At 36.6% G+C, this 14,458-nt stretch overlaps 1 protein-coding gene across 1 annotated transcript in view; it reads left to right on the forward strand.

The window, feature by feature from the left end:
• Positions 1-14,458, forward strand: part of DSG4 (desmoglein 4) — a 51,417-nt gene that overhangs the window by 15,762 nt on the left and 21,197 nt on the right. The window contains exons 2-5 of the mRNA XM_053664317.1: positions 8,642-8,677; positions 10,504-10,635; positions 12,717-12,872; positions 13,219-13,363. Of these exons, the coding sequence (XP_053520292.1) occupies positions 8,642-8,677; positions 10,504-10,635; positions 12,717-12,872; positions 13,219-13,363 (469 nt within the window). The remainder of the gene's footprint in view (positions 1-8,641; positions 8,678-10,503; positions 10,636-12,716; positions 12,873-13,218; positions 13,364-14,458) is intronic.

Below are 14,458 nucleotides of genomic sequence, written 5' to 3' on the forward strand. Positions count from 1 at the left end.
TCTCCACCATTGTGGTAACTGGTCTCAGCTATCTCCATTTTGTGTGCTAGGTTTTAGCCAGGCTCTCAGGCCAAATTCCCCCCCCACCTTGCATGATACATGGCCTACATAAGCTCTGAAAGGTGACTTTTATAGACAAGGATTTTCTATATTATTCCGGAACCCATACCTATTCTTCACAGTTCATGCCGTTATGCTGTGTGAAATTTAGGAATATGATGTCACTTAATGTTTTTTCCAAAACACCCATTCACAAGTGTTTCCTGGAAAATGAGGAGCTTCCTGACAGAGCTCATGATTTTGATGGGCCTAAGAATAAAATCTGCCAAGTTTCTTCAGTGAAAACGTCACAGAAAGAGAGCAGACGTGTGTAGGCTTGGTTGCTGTTACCCTCATCAGTGGAGCCAGACGAGCAAACACAGAACTACCAGAAGTGGACCACAGAGGACTCCATCAGGCACAACATAAATTCTGCTAGACATGAACCTGCGATCTAGCATTGCAATTGCCCCAACCTAACCAAATATCAGAGATAGGACAAGAATGAAAAAGAGCTTAGACTCAAAGATTCTCCATGTTATATGCAATTATTGCTATCCTTCACTTGATTTGGGTTCTGTAGAGAGGACAAGAATAAAGTGAAATGAACTCAGAACATTCTTATTTTAAAAATATATTTTATTGATTATGCTATTACAGTTGTTCCAATTTTTCCACCTCTTTCTGCCTCCACCCAGTGCACCCAATCCCTCCAGCAATCCCTCCTTTAATTCATGTCCATGCGTTGTGCATGTAAGTTCTTTGGCTTCTCCACTCCCTATACTATTCTTAACATGCCCCTGTCTCTTTTTTACCTACCAATTATGCTTCTTAACCCCTGTACATTTTCTCCCATTCTCCTCCTTTCCCCTCGCAGCTGATAGCATTCCAACCCATCTCCATACCTATGATTCTGTTCCTGTTCTGGTTGTTGCCTAGTTTGTTTTTTTAGATTCAGTTGTAGAATATTGTGAATTTGTTGCCATTTTAATGTTCATAGTTTTGATCTTTTCCTTTTTTTAAAAGTCTCTGTAATGTTCCATATAATAATGGTTTGGTAGTGATGAACTTTAGTTTTACCTTGTTTGGGAAGCACTTTATCTGCTCTTTCATTCTAGACAATAGCTTTGTTGGATAGAGTAATCTTGGTTGTAAGTCCTTGCTTTTTGTCACTTTGAATACTTCTTTCCAGTCCCTTATAGCCTGCAAAGTTGTTTTTTTTTTTGAGAAATCAGCTGACAGTCTTATGGGAACTCCTTTTTAAGTAACTCTCTGCTTTTCTCTTGCTGCTTCTAAAATTGTCTCTTTATGTTTATTCTTTGGCATTTTAATTATGATGTGTCTTGGTGTGGTACTCTTTGAGTCCAATTTGTTTAGGACTCTCTATGCTTCCTGAACTTGTATATCTATTTCCTTCACCAAATTAGGGAAGTTTTCTTTCATGATTTTTTCAGATAAGTTTTCAGTTTCTTCTTCTTCTCTTTCTGGCACCCCTATGATTCAGATGTTGGTATGTTTGAAGATGTCCCAGAGGTTCTTATACTAGCCTCATTTTTTAAATTATTGCTCCTTCTTGCTGTTCTGGTTGAATGCTTATTTCTTCCTTATGTTCCAAATCATTGATTTGAATCTCAGCTTCCTCCTTTTTCACTGTTGGTTCCTTGTAGGTTTTCCTTTATTTCATGTAATGTAACCTTCACTTCTTCTTTTACGTTGTTGCCGTATAGAGTGAACTCTGTGAGTATCCTGATCACCTGTGTTTTGAATTCTGCATCTGATAGATTGGCTATCTGCATTTCTTTGAGTTATTTTTCTGAGGTTGTGTTCTGTTCTTTCAATTGGAACATATTTTTTTCATCTCCTCAATTTTGCGGCCTCCCTGCACTTGCTTTTGTGTACTAGGTAGAGCGTTTTGACTCTCTGTCCTGGTATTGTGGCCTATTGTAGAAAAGGCACCTGTAAATTGTTTGAGGTAAAGTCTTAGTTAATCTCCAGGGCAGGGCAACCCACTTCACTGCTTTGTGGTTCTTTGTGGGTGAGAGTTCAGGGAGGGAACAATGCCACTGCCTGGCTTCTGAAGGTTTTCCTGGCATTTGCCCTATTTCAAGTCACTTCACCCACTCCCCATATGTGACTGGCACTCTTCCAGATGTTGCCCTGGTGCTGAATTCCAGCATGGGTGGGTTTGCATACATTATAAGACCGTGCAATTCCTTTAAGCAGTGTCTCCTGAGTAACCAGCAATTTCTTCTGCCACCCTGACTCCCCCTGGTTTTTACAGCCAAGAATTATGGGAATTTATCTTCCTGGCACTGGAACTCTGGACTGTGCAGTCTGGCCTGGGGCTGGGACCACTGGGTCCCAAGGTGTCCCTCTCAATTTTTATCTACCATATGTGAATGTGACACATTCACAGTGGGGGAGGAATGTCTGTTCCTCCCCCACTGCCTCTCCAAGCCACACCATATGTCCTTTCCTCCCCGACCATCTCTGTGCCTCCATCCCCTCAACCCACCTGGATAAATGCAGCTTCTTTAAAACCTTGGTTGTTGGACTTCTATACAGTTCAATTTTCTGAAAGCTCTGGTATTATTTGCTTTGAGGTTTAGTTGTAATTCTCTCTGTGGTTGCATAAGGAGGGGAAGCATGTATGCCTATACCTCCATCCTGACTGGAGGTCTTCAAACCACTTCTTTTTTCTTTCTAAACTGAGGACAAATCTGCACAAGGTAGTTCATATCTTTCTTTTTTCTTTTTTTCCCTCCCAGACAAAAAACCTTAATTTTTATTAGTTTTTATTATTTCATTATTTTTATTGTATTGTTGGCATATGATATTTTGTTAGTTTCAGGTATGTAATGTATCTTACAATGTACTCACCAGACTAAGTCTAGTAACTATTCATCACCGAGCAGCTATCACACTATTATTGATTATATTCCCCTATACTTTTTTCACCCATCCTTCCACCCTTCCCTCTTCCCTCTGGAAGCCTTGTGGCTAATTCCAAGTGTTTCAAAATGACTGACTGGTACTTTTATATGTTAGGAAGTACTGTGAGCACACCCTCTGAACTCTGAAGCACAGAGGAAAGCTCCTCATTCGCTGTTCTTTCCTCTATTAATGTGCTGAGCCTACTACTTTCACACTTTTACTCTCCTTGAATCAGAGAGAGGTCAGGGTTTTATCCAAAGTCACATCTGGTAAACAAAGTCAAGACTCATACTCGGTTCTTCTGCTTCAAGTCTGAAGTACTTGTGTTTATACCATATTGCTTTTAATGAAACTAATTTATAATTTAGGGATCTATATCCACTTTAAGATATAAATTATTTGACTTAGAAATATACACCAATTTAGTCTACAGCCATACCACCCTGAATGCACCCGATCTCGTCTGATCTCAGAAGCTAAGCAGGGTCGGGCCTGGTTAGTACTTGGATGGGAGAAATATAACCCAATTTAAACAACTTGCTAGCTTAATTCCTACTATAACAATAGTCTTCAAATTGGAACACAGATGTCCCTGCAATACAAAAGCACTTCAAAGGCTACATGTACAGATAGTTTTAAAGGAATCGTTTACTAGATCTTAAGCTTCCTTAAGTATATTCTTTCCTTAAGTCATTTGGCTGAACATGCAGCCAAACCTGAGACAACAAGCTAGTTCTCCTCTCCCAAACCCCCCTTTTAAAAAAGTCACACCTCTCACCCACTGCAAATATTACTGTTACATCATGACAAATTATAAAAGTATCTTGTGCACTATACTAAGAGACAACTCAAAATATTCATGTTAGTATTGAGGAAAATAACTGACTTTAAAACTCATAATAAATCTTTTTTGCAAGTCATGTGGTTTTTCAATCATGTATTTTCAACAAAATTGTAAGAGGACATACTGGAGTTGTCAGCTAATAAGTCATTTAAAATCATTTTTAGGAAGGGAGGAATGGGGCGAAAATACAGACAACTATAATTGAACAACAATAAAATAATTTAAATTAAAAACAAAGAGGAATAGAAAAAACATTTTTAATGCTAGATTAATCTGTAAATTTAAGTGATAAATTCAAAATAAGTTTTAAGAATTAATGACTGTGCTACTAAAAAAAATTCCTATATCATGCGCCTATTTATGTGAACAAGTTTTTTCCCAGTACTTACAACTGAAAAACAAAACCAAGCAAAACAGAATTGATGCTTAATTCTAGCAGTAATAGTTGTTCATGAACTATTTTTTCAAACCTTCATTCATGTCTTTGCAATAAACTTCTGATAAAATTTTACTTTCTAGATTAATGATATTGTATCAAAATTTCTATATTTGCTGGAAATCAACTGTGCTGCTAATGATTGTGAAGCTAATTTAATCTAGAAGAAATCGATTTTTAACACCTATACAGCCATAAAAGTAACAATAAAATAAAATTTCTAATCATATATATATTTTTGTTGCAGAAAAGTACCGTATTTTGCTCTGAATAGTGCACACTCAAATTTGCTCAAAATTTTTAGGTAAAAATAAATGATGAGGATGTGCATCATTATATGTGAGTAGTACTAATTCTGTATCTATATATGTTTTTAATTCTTTTATTTATGCTTATGCATTAAAAGTATAATCTAGAAAGTAATAATGCTATCTGTATGCAAAATAATGCCATTTATAATACAGATAACATGTATTTAAATATACATTAATAATTGAATTTTAAAAATTAAAAGATAAGATTTTTTTCCTGAAAGTTTGGGCCAAAAAAGTGGGTGCACATTATACATGGCAAAATATGGTAGTTTGCTCAATAAAAGAAAATATGTTTAAATATATTTAAAGCTTAAAATATATTCTAATCAGATGAACCTATGGAAGATAAAGTTCACTACATGGAAATAACATATAAGAATTCAAGGAGAAAAAGAAATGAAATAAAACTTCTAACTATTATAAAAGCATTTACTCACCTATTTTTTAATGGATGGAATAGTACCTGAAATAACTACAACATTCAGATCCTGCAGGCTAACATAACCATCTATTTTAAAATATCAACATTTATAAATTTTTAATCCCATCCTTTGTAGCTATTTAAACTTTTAATAAAATTTTTAGATGTCACTATAGAAAATTTTGAAAAACATATTTTTTCAAAGTTAAGGCTGCATAAACAAAATCTCTTGAAGGCCTCTTCAAAACAATATTAATAGTGATCAACATAAACATCAATATTTTCCCAGAGCTAGAGGCCACAGTTATATAACAGTAAAGTTTCAGCAAAACCAGAGCAATTTAGTAAAATATCAGATGATTCAAGAGAAGACTTAGGTGTTGTGTAAATGAATAGTTAAAAGATAATCTGAGGCATATTAAAATTTTTTAATTTACCAAAACAAAAATCAAAACCCGAGTGGTTAGAAACATTGCACCAATAGAAGTTGGAAAAGAATTTTTATAAAGAAAAGATGGAAGCCATGCAAAGACATCATTGACTGGCTTTAGCTCAAAGCCTAACTGAATGTTTGTGATTGTTTTTAGGTTTCAATTTTGTAGCCTTGAGGCACTTACAACCTTAGATTTTGGTTGGCTTACCAAGCTCCATGAGCATCAGAGCCACCTTATTTTAATGGCCTCCTGGTTTAATTAACTTAACAACAACAACAAAACAATAGAATAGTGATTTGGGTCCATTCTTGAGCTGGTGTTTTAACACTATGTAGATACAATATTAACCTTGCAAGCTTGTTGAAAGCTAACAGAAACCAGGGTGAGGACACAATGAAAAGGACCTGCCACATCTCTGACTGCATTATGAAGGGAAGCAGCATAATGAGGCTACCCTGATTCTGCGACACACCTAAGAAAAGATCAAGAAGACAAGAGAAAGAAGAGAAAAAAAGAAGTGAAGGAAAGGGTAAAAAGAGAAAGTGGGAAGCTGAGAACAAGGAGAGAGACCTTCTTGTTAACCATGGGCTCACATGCTGAGCTCACTAACCTTCTGGCGTCCACCAAGGCAGCCTTCTACTTATCCTTCCCATAGGGGACAGTGCCTGAGAATCACAGCAGAGGTTAATCTGCAGCACTAAACTGCAGAATCTACTGGTTCTCTTACCCTAGTATCCTATCATCACCTGAATGTAAGTTATACAAGGCAACCATCAAAGTGTATGTCATCAAAGTGCATGTATGTATGTATGTATTCACTGACATGAAGATTTATCGTGATAATTGTTAAGCGAAAAAGATTATTAAGTGACGTGTATATTACAACTCCTTTTGGCTTAAAAAAGTTATAATTTGCCTATATTTTTGAACAAAAAGTCTGAAAAATTCTCCAAATATTAACAATAATAAGTAATCTCCAAGTGGTTAGGTTCTGTGTGATTTTTGCTTTTCCTTATATTTTCCAGAATCATCTACTTTTCTGAGAAAAGAATATCTAACCCCCAAAGGCAATATTCATTATGACACAAAACACCTTATGCAACCAAATAATAGAAGACCATCTTCTATTACATATTGAACTTCTTTTCCAGGTCTAGATATTTTACTAATGTCTAATAAAATGACACATCAGAGAGCAAGTGAGTTAAGCAGAAACACTATACCTTACTGGTACATTTGTCATCTCTGATTTTCCCTGCTCTGGACTCAGCTACCATTCCAAATCCCCACCTGCACCCTTCACTCCTTATTATAGCTCCTTAAAACCTGCAAAACCTGCTTTGCACCCACTCCACCTGGTCCAATGTCTCCCTCATCTCAATTCCCTGGATTTACTCTGCTCCCTCAGTCTCTGGAGTTCACAGTGGTGGCTTATCACTTCCCCAGCCCCCTCTCTGCCTTGATAACAATCTCCAACAACTCCGGAACAGCCCTTAAGTTCCTTCTCCTCACACTCCCGGGTTGCCAAGTTCTACTAGAGAAGGCATAAAACAGACAGGCTGTGCATTATACTCTTGCTTCCTAATGCCAACTAGTCCTCAAGTTCTTCATCCCCTGTAGAATGATACTTTATTTTCTCCATTTAATTAGCTCCTTGTACTGCATCACACCTCTCACATGTCTTTCATCTCCTAACCTGAAAATGCAATCTATGATTGTCATTTCCACTTTCTTAGGAATTTGTTCCTTGACTCCAGCAATTTGGCTTATCCCACTCACAAAGGTTTGCAATGACTACCTGCTTAAGATCCCAAGAACTTCTCAGTTCCCAATCTCCTTGACCTCGCAATGAGACGTGAACCCTTAAGTAGTTCCTCTTTGTCTAACTTCTTATCACTGAATTCCCTTCATTCAGTCTCTTTTCTGACTACTACTCTACTTATCCAGTCTCCTTCTTCTGAACTCAGCTTGCTTACTCACCTTCCACCACAACCACACCACTGCCACTTTTTACCATTTTCATGTTTATAGGACCTGATCTGCACCCACAAACCTGGTTCCTTGATCTGTTCTCTGCTTCTAGACTTCTTCCTTCTGTCTCCTACTCTAATATAAGTATTACCTATAAGATTCTGTGCCTACTTCACTGATCTTCTTAAACTTGTTCATATACTATTCTCATTTCCTGCAACTTTAAATAGCACTCCTGTTTAGATAAATTCCACTTCTCCAGATTTTATATCTATCCCAAATTTTACAGGCACATTAAAAATAAATAAAACAAACTTCAGTCATTATCTCCCTGCTGTGATATTCTTCTGTTGAATCTTCTGTTATTATTAAAAATACCCCCATTGTCCCAGAAAGCCAACTTAAGGCACCAAAATCATCTGACACACCCTCCCCTTGCACTCACGGTCTATGAGCCTTATCAATTTTTTAGAAATGTCTCCATTCCACCCTCCTCCTTCCACATCAGCACCTATGTTCATGTTCTAACTATGTCTTACCTAAGCAATCGCTAATTCTTAAGTGTCTTGACTTCAGGTGCTTTTCCCTTGTAATCTTCCCTTCAAAACATTGACATGTTTTGACAGGTTTTAAAGACGATGTTTTTGTTAATCCTAGTATCTTATAAAATAAAGCCAAAACTCTTTAGTTAGGTATATGAGACACTTCGTGCCCTGCCTCCAAACTGACACCCCTCATCTTGCCTCCCATGTCTCCTCACTATTTCCTCGACCCTCCAGCTAAAATATTGTCTTCCATTCCCGGAACATACTCTGAAACTTAGTGCCTTTACACCTATGTTTATGTTTTACTCTGACTGAAACAATTTTTCCCATCAACTTCTCATCACAGTAGCTTCATCCTACAGAGCCCTTTTCAAATCCCCATTCTCATATGAGGCCTTCCTGAAATTCACTTGACAGCTTGAGTTGTCTACTTTTCCTCCCACTGAACCCATGGGTGCTTGTGCTGAAGCACGGATCCTAACTTCCTTTGCTAGATTTATGTCTTTGTCTTCTTTAAAAGTTTAAAAGATATTGAGGACAAAGAGCCCGTGTTATTAATTTTGTATTACCTATGTTTATTCCATATTATTAGCAAAATGCATACTTAAGAAATGAATTAATCAGAGAGCATTGTCAATAGTTTTATGACACTGCTTTGTTTAAATTATGCAAACTTATACTAATGTTGTGCTTTCTATAACAGGTGGTGCTGGAAGTAAACAGTGAATTTATTGTTGAGGTAATGTATAAATATTAAAACTATTTCTTCATGTAAAATTGAAAGAAAAAATAAATTTTGTAATGCATCACATATCAAAAATCAGAATATTTGAGAATAGCTATAGTAAAACCCATAATTTTATATTTCCAAGCTTTTAAACATGATTTGTGACAGCTTAGTGTCATAGTAACTCCTGTCAAACTACACTAGTAATTTATTTACATCCTCCAACCTAAAAGAAAAAGAAAAGAACCATAGTAACACATTAGCATTGGAGGAAGATTTTAGACAATTACATCTACAAGAAAGACAATTGGATGGTCAATCGATGAGGGAAAAAATGCCAAAAACAAAAAGAAATCTGTAATCACAACTAAAGAAAACAACAGAGAATCCCGTCATTTAGACTAGGACTCAGGAAACGAAACTACTGTCTTCTCTGGCAGGGCTTCATTTTGTTATGGTAATTAAATTTTCATTATGATAATACTAAACAATGAAGAAAATATAATTACTTTTGTAACTTCTGTTGACAAAATAGAGAATAAGTGGTACATTTTAGGAAGTTGCATAAAATGGGGGAAATGTTAATGCTTTAGTTCTGAGTAGAAGCTCCATTCACATGGAACATTTCCTTCCCCCAAAGTGGTAATTAAATGAAGCCTTAGCTTAAACAAACATACAATTATCTGTGTCTCAACAAGTACATTGAGCTACAAAAAATATATATGCAAGTGTTTATGTGTGTATACAGATATGTTTATACACGTAGTAACACTTCTAAAGTCTTTAATGTTATAAAATTATTAAACAGCTTCCAACAATAGCAAATAAGACTATAAAGAGAAAAACCTACGCCAAGCACAGATACAAAAGAACAGTATTGAGAACTCATATAGGTGTCGATGAGATTATGACAGCTACCATCATTTCAGTTAACATATTCTTCTAATCCTTTAATAATGCATGCCAGAGTGGTCTCCTTCCTTCCCCTCTTTTAGGTGAGTACACTCACCAACACAACTTTCTTTTTGCAAGGGATACACTTACCTGGAATAGCAGCAATCTTTTAAACTCTGGAGACCAGAAAGCTTGGTCAGAGCTCAATGAAGGGTGAGGCGGGCAAGGTCTCTACCGAGTGAAACATTTAATCCCTGTTTAAAATACCCACAGAGACACCTGGTCCACACCAAAATGTCCTTGTTATTTAGTCCTGTCCAAAACATCCAAGCTTAGAAAACATTCCTGGGTTCAAATAGCCTGTAACACCCATTTATACTTTAGGTTTACAGGATTAATACATAAAAATACTATCATGTTTTATTAGTCCAATGACTATGGTGTGACTCTGTCTCTAATTATAACCCTTCTTGCCTTGGTAGCCTAGCTGGTCATGGCATGTGGGGTTAGGTAGATGGGTCAGCTTGGACATCTCTATCAATGTATTTGGACAGGCCAAATATCAAGGACCATTTGGCATGCACCAACTGTTTCTGCAGATGTTTTGGACAGAACCAAATGTCTGCTCACCTATGAGGACAGATGGAAAGAAAAAAAACTGTATATACCATATTATCCAGTATAACATATTATGGCTCCACACATAGCTAATATAATTTTTTCACGAAAATTATATAGTTAGTAATGACATGATTCCAAAAGAAGTAGCTAGTAAGGATGGCCAAGCTATATCTATCCAGAATTGCAAATTAGTAAAAACTTTTTTTGTTCCTCAAATTCAATACCATTGCTTCTTCTGGGTGTACCTTACAGTGTTGAATAAATGTCCTTACTAAGTAAAATTGTTCTAACACGGTATGAAATGTGAACTATTTTTGCTTAAGGTAAAAGAATTAGACGTAGAAAATGGCGCTACAAAATGGCAAACTGTCAGAAGACAAAAGCGGGAGTGGATCAAGTTTGCCGCAGCATGTCGAGAAGGAGAGGACAACTCCAAGAGGAATCCAATCGCCAGAGTAAGCGATGGAATAACAGGAGCATCCTGTGCTGATAACAATGGCTTTTAAGAGGCAGGAAAGCGCTCACACACTTTAAGGTTTTGCAGTCTTTGCTACTCCACAGAGATTTAGGAAGACAGGTGGCATGCAGTCATCTGTTCATGTTGCTGAGGCACCATTTGGACCATCACGTGCTGAGCACTGCTACAGAGCAGGGGGTCCTCGAGTGATCCTAGAAGAGAAACTTGGATCTCCAGCACCGCTGGGCTTTGTGTCTCCATCTGTCTTCTGCTTATTATTGCCTTCCCATTTTAGGCAATTTATGCATATACTAAAGTTTCTCACTAACCCTCCCCCAAATCAAAAGTTTAAAGAATTGAGTCCTGGTAGATCAGTTGGTTAGAGCATCCTCCTGATGTGCCAAGGTTGCAGATTCAATCTCCAGTCAGGGCACATATAAGAAGCAACCAATGAATACATAAAGAAGTGGAACAACAAATCAATGTTTCTCTCTATGTGTCTCTCCCTGTCTCTAGCTATCCCCTTCTTCTCTTTTCCTCTAAAAATCAATTTTTCAAAAAAAATTAAAGAATTAACCAATTCTCTCCAAGAAAGTAAGGAAGCAAGGGCAGTGTCAAAAGTTTTCACTAGACTACTAGATCAAGAGATTAGGAGAGTTTTAAAAGGCATTTCAAATAATGGCTCTGCATAAGGAAGGACCGTTATGGGAAGAATGGTCACAAACTAACCCATGAAGGATAGGATCTACATTAACCACTTCATTAGCTCTTTCTAGGCATCTTGGCCTTGGGCCATTATTGAAATCAAAAGTAGTGATTTATCAGAATTCTTTCCTTAAGCCCTGGCTGGTGCAGCTCAGTGGATTGAGCGTGGGCCTGTGAACCAGACAATTGTGGTTTGATTCCCAGTCAGGGCACATGCCTGGGTTGCAGACCAGTTCCCTGCAGGCCAGTTCCCAGCAGGGGACGCACGAAAGGCAACCATACATTGATATTTCTCTCCCTCTCTCCTTCCCTTCCCCTCTAAAGATAAATAACTAAAATAAAATATTTTTTTAAAAAAAAGAATTCTTTCCTTAAAACTTTACATCAAAAATATAGTAAGCATCAGAAATAATATTATAGATCTATTCTCAGCTCAAGAAAAGAGATTTGTTCTTTCTCAAATATTTTCAATTTTTTGGAAAACTTTTAAATTATTCTTTTTTAATTATCCAGCCACAGTTACAGCTTTGTATTATCCCACTTATATTGTACATTCTTTTCCTTATATTTTTATTTAAGGGATTTTCTGGATTTTTTTCACCTATATAAATAAGATCTTTGAACTAGAATGAAACTCATTCAAGTTGCATTTCTAGCTGTCTTTAATTAATTGTGGATATTTAGGTAACAAATCGTAATATTTTACTAAGTGTTCTCATCTCTAGTATATACGTTAGATTACAAAATTTAAACTGTCTTTGTTTAAATGTATGAACTATAGATATAAAACTATGAAAACATAATCTATACATCAGACTATTTGCCATAAAATCAACTTGGCAGATGAGTGATATGGTAGGTTTTGATTTATAAAATTATTTTCAATATCTCTAGGCATTCTATTTCTCTTCTGATTTTCTTAATTTAAATTATCTACCACTTTGATTAAATCTCAAAGTCAAGTCTAGGCAGGTACATGTTAATATGCCATGATCTTACAAAATAGAAAAGATTCTGATTTATTTTGTCTGTCAAACTCTTTATGTGCAAAAAAATATCAGAGAAGTGAACAACATAATGTTAGTAATAACAAATCTAGCATCAGGCATGGGTGTGCCCTATGTCAGTCATTGGAGTGGGATGTAAACAGGTTACCTCATACAATCCCCACAACAAACCTAGCATATAAGTGGTATTATCCCATTATAAGCTGGTGCTTGGCAAATTTAAGTGAGTTTTCCAAGGTCACGCTGGCCTATGTCGCAGTGCGCAGCTTCCATACAAGACCCATCTGGCTACAAAGCCATTTCCTTCTCATTCAACTACACTGTGAAGTTCATGATCTGCTCTAAATCCTGGGCATTTTCCTCATAGATTCGATCAGACTGCGAAGCGAACCAGAAGATTACATACCGCATCTCTGGGGTAGGGATTGATCGACCACCTTATGGCGTGTTCACCATCAATCCTCAGACTGGGGAAATTAACATCACCTCGGTGGTGGACAGAGAGATAACTCCACTTTTCCTGGTAAGTCACAGCAGTGTGTTTTGATTTAAGCAAATTATTTTTCTTCCTTTAAAAAAAATTATCTCAGGACTAATGCCTCCTTTTGATAAAACACAGCAGAATTAAACCAAATAAAGGGCTTCAGGAGATGGAAAGAGTGAGAAAAAAGTTTATTTTTCAGAATTCTCTGATATGTTGTACATGCATGTGATCAAATGTCTTTATAATATTTAAATCGCTAGACTGTAAAAATAGTCTGAATTTACTGAGAAAATGTTTCTTTTGCACATTTCCTTGTATATTTTCAAGCATGTTACCTAATTTCCTTCGATGGAGAAAGATAGTTTTTTTTCCCAACTTTCCACAGATCTATTGTCGGGCTCTGAATTCACGGGGTGAAGATTTAGAAAAGCCTCTTGAGCTTAGAGTCAAAGTTATGGACATAAATGATAACCCTCCAGTCTTCACACAAAATGTGTACACAGCCAGCATTGAAGAAAACAGTGATGCAAGTGAGTAGAATAATTCTTTGTCTCTGCATTATACCATATCTATTTCTCTTGGTCAAAAGCTTTAGGAGATTTAAAATATTGTGCAAGTAACATAAAGATCAAGAAATGTCAAACTTGTATTTTGAACAAACCCCACAAATTCTAACTTAAAATTGAGCTAGAAAAAAATCATGTCTAAAATATTAAACATCCTCTTCTTTGTGAAGGATTCTTATGCATGTGGTTTAGCAGGGGCTTAGCACCTTCCTCAGATATCATTACTGGGCTTGTGGTTCACTTAATCCAAATGAATAAACTGAGGTGAAACCATGAATGTGAAGGAGGGCCCTGTTCTGTTCTATTCCTCAAATTCTAGGCTGAACCACACCTGATGAAGGACGCATCAGCAGTTGTGCTGTTTGGACCAGAGTAGGCCGCCCCAGGATATTCCACAATAGCACACTTACTGTCTTGAATTAAAGTTGCTTAAGAAATTGCCAATGCAAGAAGAACATGCTGGTGTCTTCCACCCTCCCCCAACCCCTTAAAATCGAGAGATAAATGCCCCGTGTGAAAGGTGACCTCCCTGTACCTGGAGACAGCCATAGAGTACAGTTTAGGAACACAGAACCAAAGAACCTATATAAACAAATCTTATGGCCTCTTTATTAATTTTCTGTCCATGCCCAAACTTCATTTAGATTTTTCCAAATCTTGCTTCAATTCCTTTCTAATGAATACTAAATTTTTTCTTGTCCCATCAATTCTTCAAAACTGCATTTTTGTCTAAAAAATATTAAATGTTGGCCGGTCCATCATTTGTCAGAGCACCATTTATGATTCTCCCGTGAGCACATAAAAAGTTGCATTTTCCTCCTGTTCATCTGGCCTTGAGTCAATTTTATTATTAATCCAGTCATAAGAACTTAAGAGAGAATTCTCCCCTTTCCCAATAGTACCCTTCAGATCATTCACGAAGGATAATCAAGGTCTTCACAGTCTACACAGAAAGTTACATTATGTTCTCTCATTTTTTTTCATTTTTTCCATTTTGCTTAATTCCATTTCTAGCTCTAATACTCTCCTCTTTCTTCCCTCTTTCTATCAGTTCTCCTG

This window comes from Artibeus jamaicensis, unplaced genomic scaffold, assembly GCF_021234435.1.
Source record: "Artibeus jamaicensis isolate MK-2021 breed Jamaican fruit bat unplaced genomic scaffold, CSHL_Jam_final contig_354, whole genome shotgun sequence".
NCBI lineage: Eukaryota > Metazoa > Chordata > Mammalia > Chiroptera > Phyllostomidae > Artibeus > Artibeus jamaicensis.